The 26479-nt window shown below is 43.3% G+C and overlaps 2 protein-coding genes and 1 long non-coding RNA gene across 3 annotated transcripts in view; 1 reads left to right on the forward strand and 2 right to left on the reverse strand.

Moving 5' to 3' along the window:
- The window catches only part of LOC117777189, a 10012-nt gene extending 7118 nt beyond the window's left edge, over positions 1 to 2894 (forward strand). Inside the window, exon 4 of the long non-coding RNA XR_004616566.1 lies at positions 2879 to 2894. This is a non-coding gene — a long non-coding RNA (uncharacterized LOC117777189). The remainder of the gene's footprint in view (positions 1 to 2878) is intronic.
- The window catches only part of LOC117777188 (CUGBP Elav-like family member 3), a 24282-nt gene extending 4070 nt beyond the window's left edge, over positions 1 to 20212 (reverse strand). The window contains 11 exon segments of the mRNA XM_034611792.1: positions 45 to 154; positions 1098 to 1166; positions 1265 to 1414; positions 1697 to 1841; positions 2288 to 2443; positions 2719 to 2798; positions 2909 to 2933; positions 2936 to 3039; positions 3377 to 3425; positions 18489 to 18571; positions 20016 to 20212. Coding sequence (XP_034467683.1) covers positions 45 to 154; positions 1098 to 1166; positions 1265 to 1414; positions 1697 to 1841; positions 2288 to 2443; positions 2719 to 2798; positions 2909 to 2933; positions 2936 to 3039; positions 3377 to 3425; positions 18489 to 18571; positions 20016 to 20160 — 1116 coding nt within the window. The 5' untranslated portion in view covers positions 20161 to 20212.
- Positions 20213 to 23904: 3692 nt separating this feature from the next.
- Positions 23905 to 26479, reverse strand: part of adamtsl4 (ADAMTS-like 4) — a 37151-nt gene continuing 34576 nt past the window's right edge. The window contains exon 17 of the mRNA XM_034611789.1: positions 23905 to 26472. Within this exon, the coding sequence (XP_034467680.1) occupies positions 26342 to 26472 (131 nt within the window). The 3' untranslated portion in view covers positions 23905 to 26341. The remainder of the gene's footprint in view (positions 26473 to 26479) is intronic.

Genomic DNA, 26479 nt, shown 5'->3' on the forward strand with positions numbered 1-26479 from the left:
TAAATTGAATAGAGGAGTGTGGCCCCTGTCAGACAGGAAGTCACATCACCTTCTCGCTGCTGCTGTTGCTGGGGTTGCTGGTGTTGCTGGGCAACCAGTGTTGGCTGCTGGGGGAACGGCTGCCCAACCAATCCGTAGGCAGCAGGGTATGCCGCTATTGGGAGAGACAAGACAGTAACAAAATGTGATTGGGTAGAAACAACAGGTGGCAACATGGCTCGTCCAATAGAGTCACTTCATTTGAACTGAAACGTCTCCTGCTGAAGGTGAAAACTATTAACTGTAACAGCTAAATGGAGCAAGTCTGCTTAAACAATGACACCATTGATCTCCCGTTCTGGTTTCCCCACTTTACAGTCTCCTCTTAACTATAGGGAAGTAAATCATATGATGTCAAATGGCGGTAAAGGAATGACAGACTATATTAATCATTACCCAGCCATCAATATGTGTCTGTGTTACAGTTAAATCAGGTAAATCATAACAAAACGAATGGACTCAATTGTCCTTTAAAACGTCTGTCCTTAGCACGATGGCGGTCAAACTAAAAGCAGACATGTTGACATTTGTAATAACGTGGTTAAACGTGTGTCGTTACAGTAAAACTTTGACTTTCAAAGCTTCCTCCATGAATTAACATTGGGATTTTTTAAATATATTTTTCCATTTATCCATATACCATTCCAACACATGTTATTTTGGCCAGACCACAATGAGAACATGTCGCTCGCATGGTACTGTCGACTCAGAGATTGACCATCATCTGACCATCCTTATGACCGGTCTGTAGACTTTTATCTCACTTGGTCATTTGTCCACCAATACATATAGTGAGCAATTGTCTGATCATGTTGAATTACCTGAGCACTCGAGCTGCTGCATTTACAGCAAAAAAAAAACAGCAAAAGTGCTGGGTTTTTTTGTATGCCTCATGATCTGTTGATCAAGTAAAGTGCTTTTTAACCTTATAGGTTTCTGTTATAAGTGAATATGCTGTTTGCTTTAAAGGCTTTTGCTCCATTGTTCAAAATATAGTGTACTATATATTAGTATGTTACAGACCAAAATGAAATGTCAATAATTAAATCTGTACATACACCAACCTGTGTAGTGCTGCATACCAGCGTATGCCTGTTGTAAAGGGTCCAATGCTGCTGGACTTTGAGCTGGAGAGTGAGAAAATGAAATTAAACCAGTGGGCAAAAAATACAAATTGAGTGATAATAAATCCACATATTCAACACGTCTATACACTTGCAAATACCTTGATATGGGTGAACGCCGTTGGTGTATAGTGCTTCTGTTGCTTGTTGTCCATTGGTCGGGGCTGGCAAACTGCTGTAACCATTCACTCCTAATGGCGGAGGGAGAGCTGACACAGGTGTTGCTGCAATAGTTGGGGGAGTGTTTGTACCTACAGACATAGTACACACCCCACACATTCATCTCATTGCAACTGTTGCAATTGTTTTACTAAACCTCATAAGGGAAGACGCCTGTTTAAATGGCATCAAAACCCTTAGTTATGCATCATAAGTGCAATTATCTTGCTATATTTATGGGAAATACTGTAAAAAATGAAGTGCAATGTTTCTGATGACTTTTATTTTGGCAAAGAAAAAGCATCTAAAGCATCTCTGTGTGTATCTGACCATAAAATTCAAGTGTGTGTGTTTGTGTGAGTGAGAGACCTTACCCGAGGATGGTGTGATGGGTGTAATGGGCGTGGCGATGATTCCGTTGGCATTGAGCGCCGCCATCTGCTGCATCTGTACGGCGGCAACTGTTGCCACAGGAGACAAGTATGCTGACTGGGCAACCAGGGCCTGCTGTTGGACAAGCTGTAGACAGGGAAGGGAACAGAAAGAGAGTAAGGAAATAGGTAAAATGAACGGGGAGGAAGGAGAGAGAGGGAAAGGAAGTGAGGGAGAGAGAGCGAACAGAGACAGTTAAATGGATATGGGAAAAGGAGGGAGAAAGAGAAAAAAGAGGGGAGAAAAAGGGAGAGGAAGAGACATGGAGAGGGAGTGATGCAGGAACAGATGAATAGAGATCTAATTACAAGGCCATTATGTCCTAAGTCAGTAGGTTAATGGTTGCGTGTTGCGGGAAAGCTAATGCCAGATGACGTATGCTCTGTTGTCTGGGTAATAACATTAGCCCCAATTAGACCACTGATAGCCTCTTCAAACTTATTACATCCTTTCATAAGCACAGCACTCCCCTCAAAAACTTGGTGTGTGTGAGTGGTACAGTGAGTGTTTGTGTGTGTGCGAGCACTGCTTGCCTGTGCGTTGACCGCCTGTGTGTAGGCATTGTAGGCAGGGTAATTGAGGGTCATGGGGCTGAAGATGCCGAGCTGGGAGGCCACCTGCTGCATCCTCCTCAGCCCCCGCTCCTTCTCTGTGTCAGCGAACTTCACCACCAGACTGGACGATGCTCCCTGTGAGGAGAGAGATGGAGACAGACATAAGTTTGAACTGCGATTACAAGTAATGTAATGCGTTATATTCTCTGTGTGTTAAAAGGGGCTCCATATTTATTAAAGTTAACTATCCATTTAATCCTTATATGAGTCACATGGGGTTTAGGCCTAACCCAGCAGAACAAAGCAGAGTTAAGCCTACATTACATTATCACCTATATTAAATGTAAACTCTCCCACCAGGCACACACACATCTTTGGAAGATCATTATGTTCATATGCATACAACTTACAGGCATTGTGCGGCTTCCATGCAAGCTGTTGATGGCAGCCTGGGCTTCAGTGTGTCCTTGGAATTTTACAAAAGCACACCCTGCAACAAAACACACAGACGGCATGAAATCACAAAGTACTAATAAATGAAACGTGGTAGCTTGTGTGGTGTCTTTTGAGTGTGTGTGTGTGTGTGTGTGTGTGTGCTACCTTTGCTGGTGCCGTCAGGTCCCTCTCAAACACAGTACACTCGTCTATGCTGCCGAATGGCTCGAACAGCCTTCTGACATCCTCGTCGCTCTGTTGCTTTCCCAGCATGCCCACGAATAATTTCCTGTCCTCTGAGAGACCAACAACACGTGGAAGGAGAGATACAAATGTTATTTCACTTAAATTGGTCACAGCTCTGATGATAAGCCTTTAAAAAATAGCATTGATAGAAAGCTATCTGTCTGTGGAGGCTACATTTCTTTCTCCACCAGGGAGCAGTGTTGACTGCAGAGAAGGGTGATAAGGGAGGGGATTGGAAATCTGTGTCTGTGAGAAGAAGTGTGTGTGTATTTACAAAAAACCCTCCTAGAACCCCACTGAGTATTCTCCATCTAACTCTGATCCATACTGACACCTACCCTTCTCTCCGTCACAGTGTGTGTGTACGTGTCTGTGTATGTGTCTCACCTCCTCTGCCCTCGCTGTCAGCTGGTTTCACCTGGATTGGCCGATTCATCTGAGGAACAAACAAACAGCAACACAGATGGTCAGCGTAAACAAGTCTCCCTTCATATATCTTAACACAGGACATTTCAGCACTAACAGTAAATAATCATGACATTTGTTTCATGGTTTTATATAAACATATATATATATATAGTCTATTTATTTACAAGGGCAACACAGACTTATCAACATTTGCATTATTGTGTCTGACAGTTTGATGTGAAAAGAAAAACAGAGATACTGATGGAACGGTATTACAAATTAAAAGATACCAGATCTCAGTTGACAAATCCCTTCATCACATGGTGACATTTTACTACACAGAGGTTCTTCAACAAAACAGTAAAAAACTAATTACAACACTAATGAACAGTCATAATATGGGGACTTGTCTTCCTTATGGGGACAAAAGGAAAGTCTCTACAAGGTTAGGGTTATGTTAAGTTTAGGTTATTGTTAGGGAGGGTTAGGCAAGTAGTCACTATGGTTAAGGTAAGTCTCCAGGAAATCATTTTAAGTCTGCGTAATGTTCTCTGAAGTCATGGAGATACATCGTTGTGTGTGTGCGTGTGTGTGTCCACATGATTTTTAGACCCTGATAAATTAAGGTGAGCAGGTGACAGGTGTCCCAGTCTGATGTCTTCTCTGTGTCAAAACACATAGCCTTACTATCTTGACTTCTCTCTCTCACTCTCTCTCTCCCCCACACACACAAAGAATGAAGGGGGGGGATTGAGAAGTGATGAGATTAAGAATGCAGGCCAGCTGATCTGGATTACAGAAGAACCAAGGATTAGATGAGGGACAAGAGTAGGCTGAGATAGAGAGGAGGGGGGGTCACGGAGAGAGAGATTGTAGTGGGATGGGATGACAAGAGTGTGAAGGGAACAGGAGCAGTCAGCTAAAAATAAAGGAATGGAGAATGTGAGACAGAGAGAGAGAGAGAGAGAAAGGGAGTGAGAGGCCTGGGGGACCCCGACTGACTTCGACCGACTAAAAAGGGCAGGTGGATGGCCAAGAGGAACCCGGGGAGTGAATGAAATTGCTGGAAAAATAAGCATTACATGAGAAGGGAGAGAGAGAGAGACAGTGACAGAGTGGGAGGATGAAAGCAGAGCTGCCTCTGAGAGGATGATTCAAAAAGAATAGAAAGAAAAAGGAGGAGGAGGGAGGAGTGGGGCGTGATTCAGTCGTGACTTGCTCTGACTAAAAAATGTCACGACTACAGAGATCCATGGCCTGGAGTGTTAATGCATGCATGCACGCAGATATTCTGAATGCTCTCTACACATATACACAGGTTTGTCTCTCAAACATACACAAAAACATACTACACACAGTGCTTAGTCATAGCATGGAGGCAATGAGACAAAGTGTTAATGCCAAAGGGATGTGGTGGGGGAGGAGAAAGGCTGCAGAATAATGGCGATGAAAAGAGGGTAGAAGTGCAAGGAAGGGAGAGACTGATAAAGGATGGATTGAGAGAAGAGGAGTGGACTGAGGCAGGGAGAGACGTCGAAACACACCCAAAGTAAAAAAAAAAACCCAGAAGACGACAACATGTTTTTTCAAGTAGACTCTCATTTCCAATCTAAGCTGTGAAATGTGACAAAGCCAAATCAAAACGACCTACTTTTATTTTTTTATAATTATCGACATCAGTCAGACTCAGATTTAAAGTTGCTCTCTCTGTTGTGACAGAGTGGAAAGTGGTATTAATTAATGCTTTGTCTCACTGCCAGTCAAAATGTGATTTGCAGTAACAGCGGTTGCGTTACTGTACTTGGCATCTATGAAGAGTTGTTCAAAGACAGGGAGGAGAAAAACTCGGAGGGGAAGAACAGCGGATGAGAGAAGCGTCGGAAAGGGGGGTGGGGAAGGCAAGGGATGAGAAGGAAGAATGGAGAAAGGTCCCAGTGGGGTGTTAAGGCAATGTAATGAAGCTGGTAATTGAGGAGAGGGCAGAGCAGAGAGAGACTGATCCATACATTTGATTAATCAGCTCTTAGCTGTCACCACAAGCCTATTGATCTAAGGCAAGGCCATCACACAGTCAGAGACACAAGTCCACACGGACACACACACATCTGCATGCTCACACACGCACGAACACATGCACACGCTTGTGCGCACGCGCGCGCACACACACACACACACACACACACACACACACACACACACACACACACACACACACACACACACACACACACACACTATAGAATAAGGGATGATATACATTTTTAACCCCACACCTTTATTGACTTGAGCTGTCAGCTTCAACATAAACTTTCAGAAAATACACACACACGCAACCCCAACAGTTTTCTGTGACCTTGGATTCATCCATCCATCCGTGTCCATCCACACAACCATCCACCCGCTTGTCCATCCATCCATCTATCCATCCATCTATCCATCATATCCCAGTGCTGGTGTTACTGCTGTCCATCCATCCTGCCATCCATCTTTTCCTATCAACTCATCGATCAGTCCCGTCTTGTTCATTGATTTTGGGCTGTGTTGTACAGCAGGCTGATTGTAGCAAGATTTGTGTCCACTAACCCTCTCTCTGTCCTTCCATCCATCCATCACCTTTTCCATTTCTTCCTTCATTAGGCCTATTCAAGCTCATCCTTGTGAGCGTAAAACGCGCTGAACAGAAAGACCTAATGATTACAAACTATGGCTTATCAATCAAGGCTTTTCAATCAGTGACTGAGTGTGTGAGTGCATGTGTTTGACCTTTTGATATTTCATAGTATTGACAGAATATAAATTGACTATGGTACATAAAGAAAGATGGGAGTAACGAGAGGAGATAAAGAAAAGCAGCTGGTGAGATGTGCACACTGCAAAGATAACACAATGGCATCGGAAAATTGGCATGGCAACCAGCTAGTTGTCATGGCAATCGTATGACGGCACACTGGGTAGGTAAACAAGGATGCTGGTTGCCAAGGGCGACTGCTGTGCTCTTCGGATAAACAAAGAATTTGTTCTGCAGACTGATTTGCTGGCTTGATGCAGTTTTTTTCCCCCAGTATCAGTAAAAATGAACGAGAACAAGGGAACTAAACAGGACAGGAAATGTATGAGTATTATGAAGAGACGTAGGGAGTATCCAGAGGAGGAAGTGTGTGTGAGATGGCTCCGAGCAAGAGAAGGCGAGAGAGAAGGTGAAGGAACTGAATCTATATTATAGCAGAGTAATTAAAATTCCCTTGAGCCCAAGAGAAAAATGCAAATAAAGTACAGTCCCTGCTAGTCAGTTACACTGCACTCCCCTCTGTCTTTCTCTCTCCAACACACATGAACAGCCACACGCTCCTTTCAAGTCAAATTATTCTCTAATTACTCACGTTCCAATTGAGACTTAATTAACAGTAACCATCTGCAAACGTGTGCACGTACAAAGAGCTGGCTGACTACAGTAGCACGGTTTCCTCCGTCCTGCTGCATACTAAGAAGCCTTCGCTGGGAGACAGAGTTTCTGCATCTCTGAGGGAAGTGGATTCGTATGTGAGCAGCAGCAGCGCGGCGATGCATGAGGGCGAGATATATGATATATGATCGTGTGTGAGCTTGCATGCCCACTTGCACTCAGTGGAGACACGTCCTCATACACGCATGGCCAAACCCTGCATGCAGACACAGCCCCATTTGCATGCTGTGGTGCTAACACAAATACAAACACAGTACATGTCACCCACATGTGCACGCTCACACACGCTCGCACACGCAGCATACACTACACTTTTCCACACTCCCCAGGCACCCACCCTTATGTGCACACAGAAACAAACACACACTACACACATACAGTTAATCTTACTCCCTGCAGTAATACAGAGAGGATTGTGCCAGGATTAGGGGATATTAAATCCTTGGATTATCCAATCAAATCGTATTCTACCCCCTCCCCCACCTACGCAAAATCAGTGGAACAAACCATTGCACCACATCATGGGGTAAGGGGTTGTGTGTGTCTGTAGATGTGTGTGTACATGCACTATTTGGAACATGGATTAATTTACAGCGTTAAATCAGCGTTATCTTTTAGGTCTCATTTGCCAGCAAAACATTGAAATGTTCCTGCAAACAGAAATCTAAAACTGATTACAGTTAACACCATGACAACAGACAATGATGTGTGTGTGTGTGTGTGTGTGTGTGTGTGTGTGTGTGTGAGAGAGAGAGAGAGAGAGAGACATTTATAAACACAAAACACTGCCTAAATATTTGTTTGCTCATACAAACTAAATGCACACAAACCATTTCCTCTTCAACCCCCCTCTGTAGAGTGCCTAAAAAAAACTAAAAACTATTTTTATCCCTTCTTCACTATTTCTCCCTCTTCCTCTCCGCTATCCTCGATTCCCCTCTTTCCACTCTGCTCCATAATCCCTCCATACCCTGACATGGGCATCTCTCTTTTTTTTTTTTTATCTTTTTCGATCCCTTCTCTTTCTTTCCTACTCTCTCTATTTTCATTCACTTCATTCATGTCATTCTCTCGCTCTCTCGTTTTTTCTCCATCAGTGCTGTAAAATGCCTCGCAGGCCTACAAACTCATTATCATCAGTGTCGTGAAGCCATATGTTGATTTGACAAAACCAAAATTGAGCTAAATAGCAGCAGTGTTAACCCCATATGCTCTCTCTTGAAGACTGTTCTACACAAAACGTTATTTTTAATGCTTTTAAAAGACAAGACCTTCAAATCCATTTGGATACCTAAATATACTTAAAATGCATACTAAATTCAAAATCACGTAAAATAAACCATGTTTCAACTCCATGTGAAATTTTGACAATCAATTTATCGTTAAAAAAACATTTATTGTTTGAGTTGCTTTTTTTAAGCAAAAATTTATAAAAATCCCAAATGTAAATATTTTGGTTAAACTGAATATTTTTGCAAGCTTTTTTATGCTAATAGATTTTAATTTAATAAACTAAACATATAATTGAGCAGAATTGCCAAAGTCTTATTTATAGCATTTAACTGGGATCCAGTGAAAGGCAGAAATATACATATCATGATGGACTCATCTACAGACAACATTGAATCTCATTATCAATGAATTTGCTCATTACTCCGCTCTTCAGTGTCTATCATCTGTATGAGAATAATCCATAATGTGTTGTGTTAGAGTGTGTTTATGTTTCAGTGAAACAGTTGTGTGTATCATTCGATTTCTCTGTGATGAACCTGATTTTGTGTCACAGCTGGATGAAAACACAGAGAGAGAGAGAGAGTGAGCGGGAAGGTGGAGCAGCCCGGCAGCACAGCTCCACCCCACCTCTCTCTCCTCTCTATCGCTCCACGTTAAGGCTTTGCATCCCCCAGGTTACCTAGCAACCTGGCATCTCACTCGGCTCGGTTGCCTGGCAACCGGGGCCCGCAACCATAGTACAAGCTCCTGAGCGACCCATCCCCCTGCTCTCATCCCACCTTCCTCTCTCTCTCTCATTCCATTCTTCACACCTGAGAAGTCTGCCCTCCTTCTCCTCCGCTCAGTACTTTATCTGGCAGTTAACCCTTCATCAGCCTCTCTACTGGAGCATGGATTACAAACATATTCCCCTCTCTCTATCGGCGTCTTCTTCTCTTTATCACTCTCCATAGTAATGGTACCAAACCATGCATAAAGCAGAACTAACTATCCTGTTGATCCCTATAATATTATGCCGTTTTTGTCAAACCCAAATGAGAACGTTCTGCATGCAGCGGTGGAGCACTCACTGAAATTTGATCCTCTGGATTTAGTCCACATAATCCAACAGCACTATAAAGGATAACCAGTAGACCTATGCACTTGGACCTTCTTTCTATTTTAGGAAGTGTAAGTCCATTGGGAAATGAGCTGGTGAATTAAAAAGGCTGCTCAAAGCCATACAAATTCATGATTGCAAAAATCTCATATTCACTGCGATTATATTCAATACGGAGCCAGTGACACATTTTCAGATGCTCCAACAGTTAGAGTGTCAGGCAGGAGCCCATAAAATTAAGGCAAGACAAATATGCAAATTAACTGTATGTTCTTGGAACAGTAGAACTGAAGGGAAAATATCACAGTGACTTCTGAAATGTTGGGTACATAGGAACAAAAATATTTATGAAGATGTGTTTTATTTTTTTTATTCAATTTATTTTCTTGGGGAGCAACTCAAAAGGCAAACTTTGTGTTAGGCTGCACACACTTGAACTGGATTATGGATTTGTCTGATTTACTCTATAACAGTAAATCGTAATCTGCCTTAATCTAGTACAAAATTAGCTAAATTCATCCACTCTTGTCTCTAATTTTTTTTACAATTTTACACTGCACTTGTCCTTTTGTCCTGTCTTTTCCATGAGGTCATTGCAAGTGATTTATATAGAGAAGGGATGTGATTCTTTTGAGGAGTAAGACTGAAACTACATGAAGACAAAATTACATGTAATCACACAATCCGGGCATAGTCAGCATACAAGTATTAAGATTACATTCAAGATTATATTTCTAGATTATTTATTAGACGTTATATGATCATCTAAATCAGAAAAAAAAAAACTAAACTAAAATGTAATAAACTACACACACAGGGTGCACAGTCTTATACTCAGTTTATAATGTGTAAAATCTAAATCTATAAAAAATGATAAAAATCTCAACTTGTTTAAAAACTTGCTTGGCTTAGACCCACATTCATGCTCTAAAGTGCATTATCCAAGCAAGGCTCCTGTCACACATTAACAGACTAAAGAACACAGACACACACTGCTGACCCATTCTCCTGCCCTCTGCTGTTGTTCGGAGCATTGTGTGTGGTGATCTACGTCAGTGTAATTTGCTGGTATAAAGCTCCAGCTTTTCCCTTTGGTCAGTGTGAAAAGGCCATTATGTAGACAGCAGGTTGGAGTGTGGTTAGAGAGGAGAGCGGAGGTCACACCCCAGGTGCAACTGCAATCCTGTCATCCCCTTTGCCCACCTAATCACGCACACACGCACACACGCACACACACACACACACACACAGTGGCCCCCTCTGACAGATGTCTCTGTTTAAACTGACAGAAGTGCACCCGGCCTGCCTCCCACTCCCCCACTCCCCAGAAAAAAACCTTTCTTTCACACACACCCCCGCCTGCCCCTTCCTCCATGCTCATTATAGCAAACTTTTGTCTTGTTTCCTCTTTCCCTCTAACCCGACCTCCTCTGCTCCTCCCCTGTCTCACCCTGCCCCCTCCCTGTCTATACCACCCTATTTATGCCAAATCTCTTCATGGCCCTCATTCACTGCTACTAGCCCCCCCTTTTCATTCAAATGAATTCACACTTCTTCAGCCCTCCCTCCACTACCCCTCTGTGTGGACTCTGTGATATACGTTCATTTCAGCGCAGACATGCTGACACAAGGTGTCTGGGTTGCAAGCTGTAGGTTTTAGTACGACAGTCTCACAGGCACAGCGTGAAACATGCCAACTCATGCCAAAGTCATACGTGACTTGTAATAATGCAATTTGCAGAGGATTGAATGTTTTGAAATTCAGGTTTGTATAAACTGAAATGTAGACATGAAATGTAAATGTGCCAAAAGATACATTTAATGTATTAAATTCTGAAAAATAAAAGATATTTTTGAAATGAATTACTACACTTCCTGACTCAGTTTCCGAGTCAGCATCAAGGATCCACTTTTGACTAAAGCAAAATTTAGGCATCTATGTCCTTTCCAAAGCACTTTATCTGGGAGCATCTGCATCTTCTTTCAATTCAGCGTTTTTATTAAATGTCATGTTTTTCTCTCGATATAGACTGAGAGTTGCAGGACATGCATGCAGTTGGCAGCTCCAGAAGAGTACCGATCTCTGCTTGGAAATGGAAATGAAAGAGCAAATGTTACAGTAACTGAAGCAAAAAAAAAAGGGAGGGATGTTTGCTATGTGATCTGGCACTGGACATCAGTGACACTGCTCGCTGATCAAAGCCGTGCCCGAGTGCAAACGCTGAGATCTGGGCATCTGCTAAGGTCACTGTATTTAAGTGATTTTTTGGCACACTCTACTTTCTGGCACTTATTTTCCTCCAAATACATAAATGACATTCTCCTTGTGTTCTTACAATAATCTGTCAAATTCACTTCCAGTTTGTAGCTGTTAATTTGAAATATATACTGTGTACATCTACTTTAAATATGAAGATTTCAATGGACATGCTTTGATTTCCAGATTCATGACCTTAAGTGTGCAGCTTGCAGTAAGCCAATGTGTGAATCCAGGATTTAATGGACACGCTTAAGCTGCCTGTGCTGCACTTCACGCAGCAGGGTCTGAAGCCGGCTATAAGTTGTAGGAACAAAGCTTGGATGAGTCCATCAGATGCAATAATGATGACTGGTAATTGCAACTAAATACTCTTTTTCATTCTATGATTGAGGAAATTGGGCCGTGCAGATTTTTTTTTGTTGTAGCCGGTTGGATTTGCAAAACAGATGGTGTGAGATATGGCCTCAACTCAACTTAGGGCTACTTTAGAGCTCAGCATCTGAGAGACACGGATTTGGCAGTGAACAGTCACATACCCTGGTAATCATGTGTCCACACAAACATAATTTTTAAACTGGCCAGGATACAAATGTTCCTCTGTGTGCATGTGCGTGTGTGTCGGACCTTAGTGAGGCAGGCGCTCTCCAGGGTCAGGCTTTTATGAGGCTATGATTAGATTCTGCCTCAATTTTGTGGTGAAATATGAGGCAGGCACTCTTTCTCCCTCCATGTTGAATGCACAAATGCACTCACATGCACGCACACACTCATCACAAGCACATACACACATACACACACGCACACACACACACACGCACACACACACACACACACACACACACACACACACACACACACACACACACACACACACACACACACACACACACACACACACACACACACACACACACACACGCAGCAAAGACTTTTGTTTAAAACAAACAGGCTAAATCCCTCTTGGTCTTAGCTATACACAACCCCACACAAACACCCCTCTGCTCTGCATATACCCCCACTGTCTCACTTTCTCTGGCAACTGCTCTATCTCTCGACTTCTCTGTCACGCACGCACACTCTTGATTCTACACCTGTCTCTCTTACTCCCTACCCATCCCACACACAGTGAGGATAAAAATAGAGAAACAGCACAAGGGAGGGGGGAAGCGATACACATCACAAACCCCATCAGGCGGGGAGAGATAGAGGCAGAGGGATGGCAGAGGAAGAAGAGACGGAGGGAAAATAAAAGATAAACAGAGTGAGAGAGGGAGCTGGGGTCTGTTCTAAATTGAAAGTGCAGCAGTAAGCAGTGAAGGGGAATAGTAAACAGTGCTGCTGACCACATAAATATGCTAAATTAGCCTACAAAGTCGCCCTAGTGGATAATTGCTCATCATAGCTTTGCCCCATAGGGAGACTGCCTGCCAGGCATCTTAGATTCCACATGGAAACACAACACAGAACATACACAACATGCACATATTACACGAGTGGACCTGATAAACATCAACTACAAGTGCTGGATGATGGACACATGAAAACACTGGGCTTAACTTCCCTGTCTCGTAACGCTACTGAAATACTAATGAAATAAAGCAGTTTCTGGTTTGGTCAATGAACCAAAATGTCATGTTTCATGTGATGATAATGATGATGTTTGTATTTGAATTTCCTTTAAGAATTAATTGATGTACAAGTAACTGTAAAGAAGTAGGGCTGGCATTACTATTGAGCCGCTGTTACTGCACCCTGCAAGTACCCAGCTCAGTCCATGATGTTCATGCATACAGTATTAAGTGTATCCTTTTGAGCCCAGGACATAAATAACTTCACTCCTTCTCTCTTCGATCCAGGCTCAATAAAATACATAACAGCCCCTGACATGTTTGCACAAACCAGCAGCAGCCATGGAATAATTGTAATTTATTGGCTTCAGAATGCTGTCACACCAAATGCATTTAATCAATATCCACAGCACAAACTTTTATTATATTTTCCATAAGTGTATCGATCCTCTGCTGTATCAGTTATTGTTAACTACTTGTCTTGTAGCGCTTCTTCTGCCTTTTTAATAATTCAGTAGGCATCCAGTGTGTTATTGGATGTATATGTGTGTGTGTGTGTGTGTGTGTGTGTGTGTGTGTGTGTGTGTGTGTGTGTGTGTGTGTGTGTGTGTGTGTGTGTGTGTGTGTGTGTATGTGTGTGCGTGCTTTGGTTTGGCTCTAATCAAAGAACAGGGAGCAGAGTGCTGGAGAGCAGTGAAGCATGACAACACACACCTGGTAAGCTGCTTATCACACTTTAATTTCACATACACTGAGATCTGCGGATGCCAGCGTGACCAAACAGATGTGTGCGGGCATGTTTGCGTGTGTAATCATGTACACGTATGTGTATGTATTTAAGTGTGTGTGTGAGTGTACGGACACTTGTGTTTAAAGTATTACAAAGATAGAGCAACTGATAAATGCAGAGAGAAGAGGGTGCAGATTAAATGGAAAGAGAGATACTGACACAAAGAACAAAAGAAAGAGATAAGGGAGGAAATACAGCGGCAGTAGGCTTGGGAGAGTTGGAGCGATAGACAGAGTGGTAGGAGATATGAGGTTAAAATCTAAATGGGCTGGGAGTGAAGCGTGGCCTGATGAAAAGAGGGAAAGAGGGGGGAAGGATGGATCGGGGGGATTAGGTTTGAAGCAAGGACAGTTGTATTAATTATTACAGTAAATTTTGTGTGTGTGTGTGTGAGCGAGGATGGGCAGTTATTTGTGACTGTGTGCAGTTTTGAAAGGTGCATGTAAGCATGTATATAGGGACTGTCAGCACTGTGTCTGTGAGTGTCCCGGAGGTGAGAAAAGCTACTAAACGGAAATGAGAGAGTGATATCATCAAATTTGAAAGTAGGTTAAGTCTACTGAATGCTGATACTTATTTTTTTTCATTTAACATTTAAAAAATATCACAAATTTGTGGCATTTCTGTTCAAATGCAGACAAATTGTTAATGGCAAACAAGCCAGAGCTTAACAAAATGTTAATTTAATTGGCTTACATACCAGGTCACATTACACTAACAGGTAAATCATTACATCGTGTTACTGGTACATTATTAATAAATCTGGTTGTAATACAAATTCTGCCCTAAAGAAAACTGACAGAAAGACATAGAAATGAATAAAGGACATTCTGTACAAGACTTTCACTGAAACCCCCCCCTCGTCACCATTCTGTCTGCACTATAGCAGTTAATGTTTTGTCCAAGCACTCGTGGGAGTTGTCATGTCCTTCTAATGGTTCTCCTGGAAGAAAAGTTTTACAACTCGGAGACCAGCCCCCCTGAATTTGTTGACGAGAGGTTGAGCCCTGACCTCTGACCTTAGACACACACTGTCAGCCGACTGCCACCCCCTCTAGACTAACGAGACAGGCATGACCCAAAGCTATTGTGCTTCCAGTCCCTTAAACCACAGATGAACCTGTCTGTAATGAAAATCATCCTAGCAATGTGATGAACGTATATTACAGGTCACGTGTGTAGATATTTCAGGATCTAACGGCTCCTCCAAAGATATGAGAAAATAATGCAGTATATAAAAGTTATTACTTTTTTTCCTGTCTTTTTTATTTTGTTATCTGTCCTGTCCTGTCACCTCACTGTGTATTCCTCTCATCATTCCATTTTGGTTTTATATCCAGTCTATGTGCACAACACCTGCATGCGAATGAGGAAATAAATTCTTAAATGCAAATAAGCAGTGATATGTGATGGCTAAACATGAGCTCTTTCATGTGGATGTGTCCCGGGGGGAATCTCTCCACCACATCTAATAGACCAAAACATCTGTATGCTACAGTGGGACCTGCTAGTGGTTCCACTGATGGATTTCTGCCAGCGTGACTAATATAAGGCATCTTTTTCTCTCTTTATTCTCCGCCGTTCTCTCCCTCTCTTCATCTCGCGTGCTTCGCTTTCCCATTCAGTTTCCAAATTAAACACAAAGCACGGGACACTCTGATAAGTCCATCTGTTCATCTCTCCCTCTCAATCTCTGCCCTTTTTCCTCCCTTTCCAATCTGACAGTCTACTGCCCCTGCTGAAGTTGTATAGAGGGGAACATTAGTGGTATAGTTTCTCTGCATCTCTATGTGTTTCTCTCGCTCCTATTCATTCATATACTGGCTGATGTGAGTTCCTTTGAGTGAGTGACAGACGGGAACAGCCAGTGGCCTCTGTAGCACAAAATTTGTCACCAAACCTTAATTGCTTGACCATGGGTGTAAGAGAATCACATCTGTATGAATGTGTGATGCTACAGTTCTATTAATGTTGTATGAGGTGCCTGACTTTCCACCATTTCCTGCAATTAAGAGTGATCCAAGGCTACCAAAGCGCACACACACATACACACACACATCTCATAACCCTTGCCCCACGGTGAGTCCACGATCGGACTATGAAAATGAGTTTGTGAGAAACTAATCATCCAGCTTAACAAGTGGAGCCGGGGATAGGGAGAGAGGGGGAGGAGATGGAGGGGATGGGGGTGTGAAACGGTCAAAAAGGTCAACTAATCAAGAGGAGGGGAAATGAGACGAGGAGTAGAGGAACTGCTTTGGTGGTGGTGGGGGGTGGAGAGAGAAGGACTGACGTTGAGAGGAGGACTAGGAAAAGGGTTACCATAAATGACTGTGAAATGAGAATCTGAGGAGGAAGCGTGAGTGTGCAGCGAGGGGGAAAAAAAAACGAGAAAAAGACAGCAGGAAGGGAAAAGGGGGGAGGATGAGAGAGGAATATCATGAAGAGATTTTAGAGGGGAAAAGGAGCGAGTGATGAAAGGGTTGGGGGGTAGTGAAGGGAACATTCTGTAATATTCTACTGGTGCGGAGAATGTGGAGGACGTGAGGGGAGGAGTTGAACACAGGACAGAGTGGATTTGAGGGGGAAAAAAAGAGAGATAAATTGGAATGAGGGAAGGCAGAAAGCGAAAAGAATGGGACAATGGGAGGATGAGTGAAAGAGAGGGAGAAATCCTCTAAAGTCATTTCTAGATCCTGTCAAAGAAGGCAGCTGCCAGGGAGTAGGAGGAAGAGGAAGACTCACAGGACAGAGAAATGGTATAGACAGGTGGCGGAAAGTGACAGAAGAGATAAACCTTAGAAAAGATACAGGGAGAAGAGGTGTTGCACTGTGCGGAGGCCCAATGCTAAATTAAATACACCAAAGTAATTATTTGGAGATATGAGATGTTGATTTAATCAAACTCAACATTTCAGATCAACAGCGTATTGAAGGAATTAAAAAGAAAAGACAAGGAGTGAGAAACAGTGAGTGCTTTGAATAGATTGTGGAAAACTGCGTACAAAACTTCCATTAATTGTTATTAATCAACCAATTAATTGGATTCTGACAAACAAGCTCCTTTTTTAGATATTTTTTCTATTCTTGTGATCTTCTTTTGACTCCAAATGGAGAGAACATCTCGTTCTCACCAACCAAGGGTAAAGCAGGACACTCCAACTCGAGGAAAGCCATGTACAGAAACAGTAATGTTGCTCATTAATAGTTGAGACCTGGCACATAACAGCCACACCCTCATTTCAGTACTTTTACTCCTCAGGGGAGAAGTGCTTTTGATTGTTGTGTGCCGGCTTTATAATAAATCTGTACTGCTAATGAGTATCCTCCCTGAAAATGGTTCCTCCGTGTGTCCACAATATTGGAAATTCACGGCAACTACCTCCTCATAACGCAGGCGTTAAGATAATAAAGTAAAGTGTTTATGGGATGAGTCAAAAAATAAAGGGCGACACGACAGAGCATGTGAAGACACAGCAGACAGCGGAAAGGTGATTTGTGCAGAAAGGTCAGACCCCTCAGCAGGCACTAATTGGATTAATGTCATTGTTAACAGGCTTTGTTTACATGTGAATGTGTATGTATGAATGCAGAGGCACTTCCCAGTTGCATGGAAAACGCATGCATGATCGCAATATGTATGTATGTATGTATGTATGCAGGGATTTATGCTGGAGTGTGTCAGAACATTTCCCCTCCCCCAAAGCCTTTTCTTCAGGCTCTCCTCCAACCATTTTCTCACAGAGATCTTATCAGCGGCCCTGCTTGCGGAGAAGGTGCAGGAGCTGAAACTCTGATCAGTGAGAGAGTGACACAGAGAGAATGAGATAGAGAAAACCTCAGAGATGGTAAAGGTACACTCACTATTCTGTTAAAACTGTTGTTAATCTAAGTTCAGATAAAGCTAGAGGGAAATATCATCCCTACAAAATGTCGTTTACTTTCACAGCTCTCTGTCAGGGCTGGGTGGTTGTGCACACCACTTTTGGTCTAAGAAATAGGTTAAAATGACAAAATGTTCCAAAACAGTTACTGTAAAATCCATTGTTAACTGCAGCGGAAACCAGGTCAGAAAGAAAAAAAGGGAGCGCCGGAGAGGTACAGCCCATGAGACAGACACAGATCTCGCAGTGCCCCATCCATAATGAACAGTGTCCTGCCCCTGCCCAGCCGCAGCACACGATCCCTCACTAGAGACTGAGGGAGACTGGGATGAGACAAAGGGGAATGGCCACATTAATTACACACACTCTCGGGGCGGGAGCTATCACCGGAGGCTAACAGAGGGACCGACAGAGAGATGGAGGGACAGAGAAAGATAGAGAAATGGAGATGATGATGTTCACTGAGTACCCTATGTGTCTCTGGTAAGGGGGGGGGGGGGGGGGTGGGTGTTTGTCCTTAGGAGCAAGATGCCTGCTGGCTGTTATGTTATGTTATGTTGTGTTATGTCACGGTGTTACTAATGAGAGTGGAGCATCCGATAGGACAGACACACACTGTGTCTTGTGTGTGTGTGTAGACAAGGTAGCTGGCAGCGGCTGTGTGTGCAGGAGGGGAGGGGGCTGTGGGCAGTGATGTGAGTGTACATGCAAGCTTGTGTGTGTCATTGCACAAGTGTGAATTGTGCACCGTCTGGGGATGCATGTTTGTGTGTATGTTTGTGATGTGTACTTACCCCTGGTAATGTCTTCTGCTCATGTAGAGCACTCTGGGCTTTCAGTGCCGACTCTCTCGCACAGTACGTGAGGAACGCACATCCTGTCAGACGGAGAGAGAACCAGAGAAAGAGAAAGAAAAGGGGTGAAGGTAGAAAAGTTCAGTGAGAAGCTTTAAAATGTCTCTATCTGTCTCTGTATCACTCCCCTTATAGAAACACACCATTTAAATAATTTTAACGTGACCTTTCTCTGATACCATCCCTGATTACTTGTCACCTACTCTGAATTTTCACCAGGCTGACTGTGCGAGAGGATTAAATATATAAATATTCATGCACTGTAGCTGTACTTGACAACACCATGATGATGCACTCAAGAGCAGAGAGAGACACTCCACGGCACAGCACATTTCAGAACGGCACGGCACAAGTCAGCACACGACAGCACCACAGACGTGCGCTGGGCTAACAAGGCCTCACGGGCTGGGAACAGTCAGGTTCCTGCCCGATACCAACCACTATGCATGCCTCACGATCACTCCAAATACACTCCCTCTGTTTTCCTACGTGCTGTACCTGTGTCTGTGTGTGTGAGGGAGGGGTAGGTAGTAGAGCTGGCTGGCCAGAGCTGTTTACTACACCTGTCACCAGCACTAAGACAACAAGATTAGCATCAGGTTAGCATCCTGGTGACATCTCAGAGAGACTAATGTAAGTTCAGAGTAAAGAGGAGAAGATTTGACCATTAGGAAGGAAACATTCGAACAGAGTTTACATGTAAAGAATTGAGAATGACTCAACATAATTCCAGAAGGTAAATAAAATACACACAGAAAGACAAGGCGCACTAACAGGAGAGCACACGATACACACGTACGGACACACATGCATGCATCTTATGGCCCATCTCATTGCTTTTATGAGAGGCTTATTCTGAGCGTGGGGATTCTCAAAACAACAGATTCTTTCCCCTGTGTCACCCAGGCTTACAGGCCCATTACACTGATTGGAGCATACAGCCTAATCTGGTTCATAACACACAGGACCCCAAATCAGCATGTGTGTGCGTGTGTGTGTGTGTGAGAGAGAGAGAGGGTGTGTATATTCGTTGTAGTATTTTTCTTTTGTTAGAAGTGGCCACAATCCAAAAGCTCATTATAGTTTAGAAAACACTCAACTTAATATACAATATATCATAAACTTATAAATCACACCTTTATATATCTTAGTCTATGGTGTATAAACAGGCATGTTTACAAATTTCCATATATTTCTACAAAGGCCTCCAGGTTCAATCATACTCATGCATAAAAGCTCTTTTGATACGTGAGGTAACTGAGTTTGCTCATGATCCCACATTGCAGTGTTAACAGGAGATGAAGACGAGAGGAGGTGTGACAGTTTCCATGGAGACATGTGACACTCAGCGCAGGAAAAATCTACCCACTTATCTGCCTTACTGTCACACGTCTCTATCTATCTATTATCTGCTTCCTGTCTATATATTTGTCTGTGTTTAGCCCGTGTTATAATGACAAGACCTACCTTTGTGCATGCCAGTGTATTTGTCCTTAATCACAGTTAGCTCATAGATCTTGCCAAACTGCTCGAAAATGGGCTTGAGGTCCTTCTCTTCCAGATTCCGGGGGATCTGCCCCACAAACAGCTTGATGGCGTCTGCCTCCTTCATTGGGACAGAGTGGAGAGGGCGACTGGGTACTGCAAGAGCCGAGCGGCAAACAGATCAGGAGCAGGTATCCCTGGAGGAGAGGAGCAACTGACGCTGGACCGGTCTTTGGGTCACGGTGGAGGTGGAGATAAAAAGAAAACAGAGGGAGACCTTCGTCAAAACTGATGATCATAAACAATCATAAGATTCATTTAGTGCCTTGAGGTACAAAATGAACTGATCATAATTAATACACCTGATATATTATAAAAATCTTACGGTATCACTATCTTTATCATTGTATTCCCTGTGGGGCTTATGTTTAGAAATTACATTTATAATAATATTATAATATTTTAGATGTACGGTTAAATGACATGACATAACATAACATGTCAAACCTGAATTATTGATAAAAAAAATTATAATTTTAATGTGCTCTTACTTTATAAAATATGTTCCCCCGATTATGTAAATAAATGTAAAGACAATTAACGATTAGCGTGATTATTTTGAGTATTTATTGCCCAGTGTGATGACAAAGGGCTCCAGTGGCTTCTGGCAAAACAATTATGCAAATGTTAATTAGCCAATCAAAAAACAATAATGGCAATTTCGCCCTGAGTAAAAAAATATATATAATATCTATAAATAATCGTAGGTTTGTGCGTGTGTGTATATATGTATTAATATGTTTTTGATTAATAAATTGCGTTTAGGATTATTGCACGCAAAAAAGAGAAGAAACGGCGTGAATGGGGGTAAATCCTTGCTATGGAGCGGTTTCTTTGTTTAGCCAGCTGTAGGTTACAACATACACACGGATGTCATGGGGCTCCCTTGCTCTTTGTCCGATCCCCCCCCCCCCTTCAATGTACACACACACACACACGCTCTCTTACACACTTTTGCCCCCCCCCCCCCCACCAGAACCGAACCACACAGTGAAAGACGCGCGGAGCTCTTACCGTGTACAGATGTTGCTTCTGAGCTCAGTGTTGGCTGGAACGAGGGATGCTCTCCTCCGTCGGGTCCCCGTTGTTGTCCTCACTCGCCGCGCTCCCTCGGTGCCGTCCTCCTTCCTCCCCTCTCTGGATGCTCTTTGTGCCTGGCGTGCTGCTCTCCCTCTCCTCCTTGCTCCTCGCCGCGCACACACACACACACACACTATAAACACTAGGTTGTGTGTTTATTTCTTTCAGTACATAAAAGCCCCGTGGTCCCGCTCTGGAGCTGTGGAGGTCCGGGGGTCTGGAGGCGGCGGAGGAGAGAGTCCGGGCAGCAGGTGAGTCCCAAAATCGCGGCTTGTCACCGGCGCCTCTGAAACCTCTGAACGCTTTAAATAAAAAAAACCGCGTTCGTAGCTGGCTGGTTAGTTATCACTTTCACGTTAGCCCTCTATTTAAATTCCTATTAAAAGTGGTAACCTGGCTAACTAGCCAACTAACTAACTAACTAACTAGCTAACTTCCAACTGTGTGAACTCGCTCGCGCTCTTATCTGCGGCCTCGTCGCTGTTCCGGCCGGTTAACGGAGGCTCTTCTCGTATTCTCGGTATATACGGTGGTTCGTGCGGGTTTCCTCTCGGCGTCTCTCCCCTCTGACGGCTGCCTGGCTTCTCACGTCCTTTACCGTATCTCCCCTCCTCTCTCTCTCTCTCCCTCCCTCCCTCCCTCCCTCTCTCTCCCTCCCTCTCTCTCCCCCTCCCCCTCCTCGCACAGAAGCGGCCGCTAGCAGCCTGTGACGTAACGGCCAGGGACCGTCGCTAACCGCGTCCGCCAAACTCACGCGAAAAACCATTAAAAACTCGCTTTCCCTCACTCATTTAACTACCTTCTACAGCCACAGATAATAAACACAACGCACATTGTTTTCCCTCCATATCCACGGTGTGAATTTCCATCCGTTTTCGTCGCTTTGCCCGAGTGGCCGGGACTTGTCAGACGTTGCCTAGGCGACTCGGAGCCGCCTATTGTTCTGGCCGCGAGCCCTGGCCTTGGTGCTGAAAAGATGCCTCCTGACGTGAAGCCGGGTGCGCGCCGCCGCCGCCGCCGCCGCGCACCCAATCACGACTACTACAGCTGTTCACGCCCGATCCCGCAAACACACGCTCACTACCACACGCACACAGTCAAATGTGTGACAGAGGGAAGCAGCGATGGCTCCGGGTTGGAGTTGGCCTACTTTACATCAGCCTGGACTGTGCGCGGAAAGACAGGAGCAGCTCCCGGTGTCACATCACAGCACTATCTCAGGATGATATATTTAAAATGTGCGTGTATGTGCGTGACCAGAGTTTTGGGAAGCGGGAGTGAGTGCAGAGAGGGAGTCATAGGGTTCGTGGTAATTTACTCCCAAAGGTCACCATCTGCCTGCCTTGCCGCGTGCACTCTTGTGAGCACACGCACACATGCATGCACGCACATGCACACACGCGCGCGCGCGCGCGCACACACACACACACACACACACACACACACACATGTGCATACATATCACTACTCCAGGGGCTTCTTGCAAACCCAGACGTGGCACGCAACGCCCGCTGTGCCCTGTGGATGTGAACGGTGTGCAGGCAGCAGGAATCACGCCACCGGCAAGATGAGGAACACACAACGCACGCAACTGCAAGAGCAGGGAAGCTCTGTATTACTCAGCTTTTTTTTTTAAGCTATGCAGCCATCAAACTCATTCCATCAGACTGAAGGTTGAATCGTATTTGAAAGACACATTACAGATTCAGTTGTATGAACCTCTACAGCTAAACGTTTTGATTATTTTAATGCAGTTAGCACTGATTTATAACAAATGCTTTTATAAAAGTCCCCTTTGGCCAAAAAGCTAATATTCTGTATTGGGGTAATTTTCTAGAAACACCTGAGTTCTTATCTGTCAGCTGGACCTGAAGGCTAAAGAGGTCATGTCCTGTTATTTCAGTTTAAGTGTGACAACTTCTATTCATATCACTACACATCAGTTTTCTTATTGAAAGGTGCAGGGCAAAGCTTTTAGAATTCAGCCATTATCATGTTAGGAAATCTAATTTACTAAAATTCAATTGAACTCCAAAGACTATCCTAGAGGTAAGGGGAGACTTGGCCTCATGACCAGAGTGTTTGTAAACCAGGAGATGAACCAGGCCTCCAAAGCAGCATATATACAAGGCTGCTATGACCTTTACATTTTCAATCTCCTCTCCCCTGCTTTCACTTTGTTTTACTGTTGACCTTACTCATCACACTGCTTCTCCTCCAGCCTCTAACTCCGACAGCAAGACATAGCTGACCTTTCTCAACCGGGAAAAATTTGGCATAATCTCCTTGATAAAATTCATGTGGCAACACAGTTTTCATATCGGGCATTTTAACATCACACCGCACATAAAAAGGCCTCACAGGAAGTGTAATTATTTAAACAATTGCTTTTTTGGTTTCATGTCTTTCAGGCCCCGTACTATTTATTGAATGTAAAATGATCTGACTTAAATTACTGCATTGTTTTGGGTGTCTCTCTTTTATGAAACAGACAATATCAACATAATATGTAATAAGAGACGGAAGCAAAAATAAATCATAGTAAATAAATCATCAATGCAACTGGCCTCAATGTGAATTTGACACCAAAACAGACGTGTATCCTGTAGTAGATTCATTTCTGTGGACAACTGGGCCTGGTCCAGTATGAGACTCAAGGGCGCCATCATTTGGAAGAAACGGGCAACATCACCCTCAGTCATTGGACAAAAAGAAAACACTGAAAAAGATCCAGGCTGAACGTTGTTTCAGTTTTATTTAAAATGTAGGTTTTTCATTTAATAATTTTTCCACACTGCTTTTTGCTTTTGCATGATAAAAAATGACCGGGTAACAATAAAAACAATCTCATAAACTCTGATGGTGACAAAAAAATTGCTACAGCCCCTTAGAAAAAGAAAATAACTTACATGTTCTTTAGATAATAGATAAATTACTATCGTTTTTTTGGGGGGTGTTTTTGTATAAAATGTAATTTTCACTATGAGGGATTAGAAACGAGAAGGACACATTCAAAGCCACGATCGGAAAAAAACAACCATTCACGCACACACACACAAACACTCACACACACACACACACACATTCATAATTCATGTGTACACATCAAGGGCCAAATACAATAGTTATAAGACAGTTAGATGAGAATAAATGCAGTCTACAACAACACTTCTGATAACTCTACTTAGTTACAGTATAAAACATAAGTGCCTACTATATTCAAAAAGAAATTATAGACATTAAAACATATCTGACAAATATACAGACTCCTCGAGTACATGTTTCTTTGTGGGAGGTGAAGAAAAATGAAAGAAAAAACAAGAAAGAGCTAAGTAAAACAGTCAAAGCATAAAGATTACTTACACACATATACAGAGGACGCCACCTCGATACGCAATATTTTTACTTTCAGGTCAAAGCAGAATGGTTTTATTATTAGATCCTATCTTAGCTTATAAGAAACAGCTTCCTCAGTAATGTTTGTCTTAATTCTGGCATCACCTATTCTCACAGGACAGATTTATCCTCTCCCTCCCAACAAGGCGATGATGGAAAGGATGTATTGAGATGAGGCGAGGAAACCGGGGGGGGCATGAAGCTGTGTTTTTTTAAGACCTCAGCCCAATAGTCACGGTGTGGTGTGATCTCACAGCAGGAAATAGTCCCTAACAAATGAGCAATGAGTTGAGTGACATTTGTTGACGACTAAATTACCCAATGGTTTTAGAAAATTGCTGAATTTGTTTAATGAAACTAAATTAGTGAGCGGTTTTCAAGCTTTACATCTTCAGTAGGAACATGTGAACTCGGGGCAGAGAGCCAGAGACATTGACAGGAAGTCATAAATTCTTACGAAACGGACAAATCATTGATATTTTGAGGTTTTTGGTGGCTGTGGCTCAGGAGACAGAGCGGGTCGTCCACTAACCAGAATGTCTGTGGTTCGATACCGGGCTCCTCTGCATTCCCAAGTGTCCTTGAGCAAGAAACCAAACCCTGAACTGCAAATGGTGTATGATTGGAAAAAAAATGCAACATATAGAAGTGCTGTGGTCGATAAGTCTAGAAAAGCACTAAATATATACAGTCAGTTTTTTCACGTGATTTGTTGACAAGAGGATTCCACAACCAACCAACGACCCAAAATCTCTTTGTCTTATCACTTGATAATATATATATTCCTTTAAATCTTATTTAGAGAGCAGTATCGTCTTTAGCCCAGTAAAAACACAACTGCAACTATGAGCCTTCGCACCTTAACGGCAGAATTTCACACCCTTCCATCAACTCTCTTTAAAAAGACCTTCATGTATATTGACATGAACACGTCGAAGGACCGTTCAGAGTCTGTGCTGCTTGTTTAACATTCCTGTCTAAGATCCTCCTGGTCCTGGAGGCCTCTCACTCTTTTTATTTGGTCACTTACTGCCATGGTCACCCCTCTCCTTTGGTTCATCTGTCCAAATACTGACGTGAACAATAAAAGGACACTTGAGGAAATATTTTTGGCAAACAAACAAAAATAATGACACACTATATGTAAATTAAATCCTTCAAGCTCGGTTTGGGGGACATGTGCAGCAAACAGAAACACAGTAGATCTATTCCACTAGATCCTCAGCACACATAGAACTACAGTACACACACTTTACTCTAGCACACATGGTAATTATTTTTTCAGAACATAATTAGTGGTATGCATGTCTGTTTAAATCTGTCTCAGGATCCTGTAGATTAGGATGAATCTTGACAAATACTAAAATGGTTGTTGACCCACAGCTGTGTCCTCAGCGAGAACCTCCCATTATCATCTCTCGGCCATAGAAATGAGCCTTCAAGGGTGGAAATCAGTCGCATCACTCAGCCCAGTGTGACACGCTGTGAAGCTGTTAAAGCGAATGCACGAAGTAAACAGAAACAAGCTCAGTGGAATAAGCGGTTCTAAGAGACGATGTTAAACTGTATGCAAAGTAATGGCAAGAGGAACCGGCTGCTTTCACAGTGTTTGGCCTGGAGACTCAGGAGAAAAAAAAAAGCTGAATGTTAACTGAAGCCATCACACGCCTACTCTGGGCCGTCCGTTTCTACAGACTCGTCATTTCAGGGGTGATCGGCCCTCTTGACCTAATCCTCGACTACTTCCTGCGCACCTGTCTCTGCTTGGCAGGTCATTGCCTCTTGGCACGCTGAGCACTCTGGGTACACGAGGCGCAGCAGGCGGTCTTGTAGTAGGAGTAGACGCACAGCCGGGCCTGCACCACCATCACGCAGTTGTGACGTCTGTCCCGGCAGTTTTCATCTGTGAT

The sequence above is a fragment of the Hippoglossus hippoglossus genome, chromosome 16, assembly GCF_009819705.1.
Source record: "Hippoglossus hippoglossus isolate fHipHip1 chromosome 16, fHipHip1.pri, whole genome shotgun sequence".
Classification (NCBI taxonomy): Eukaryota; Metazoa; Chordata; class Actinopteri; order Pleuronectiformes; family Pleuronectidae; genus Hippoglossus; species Hippoglossus hippoglossus.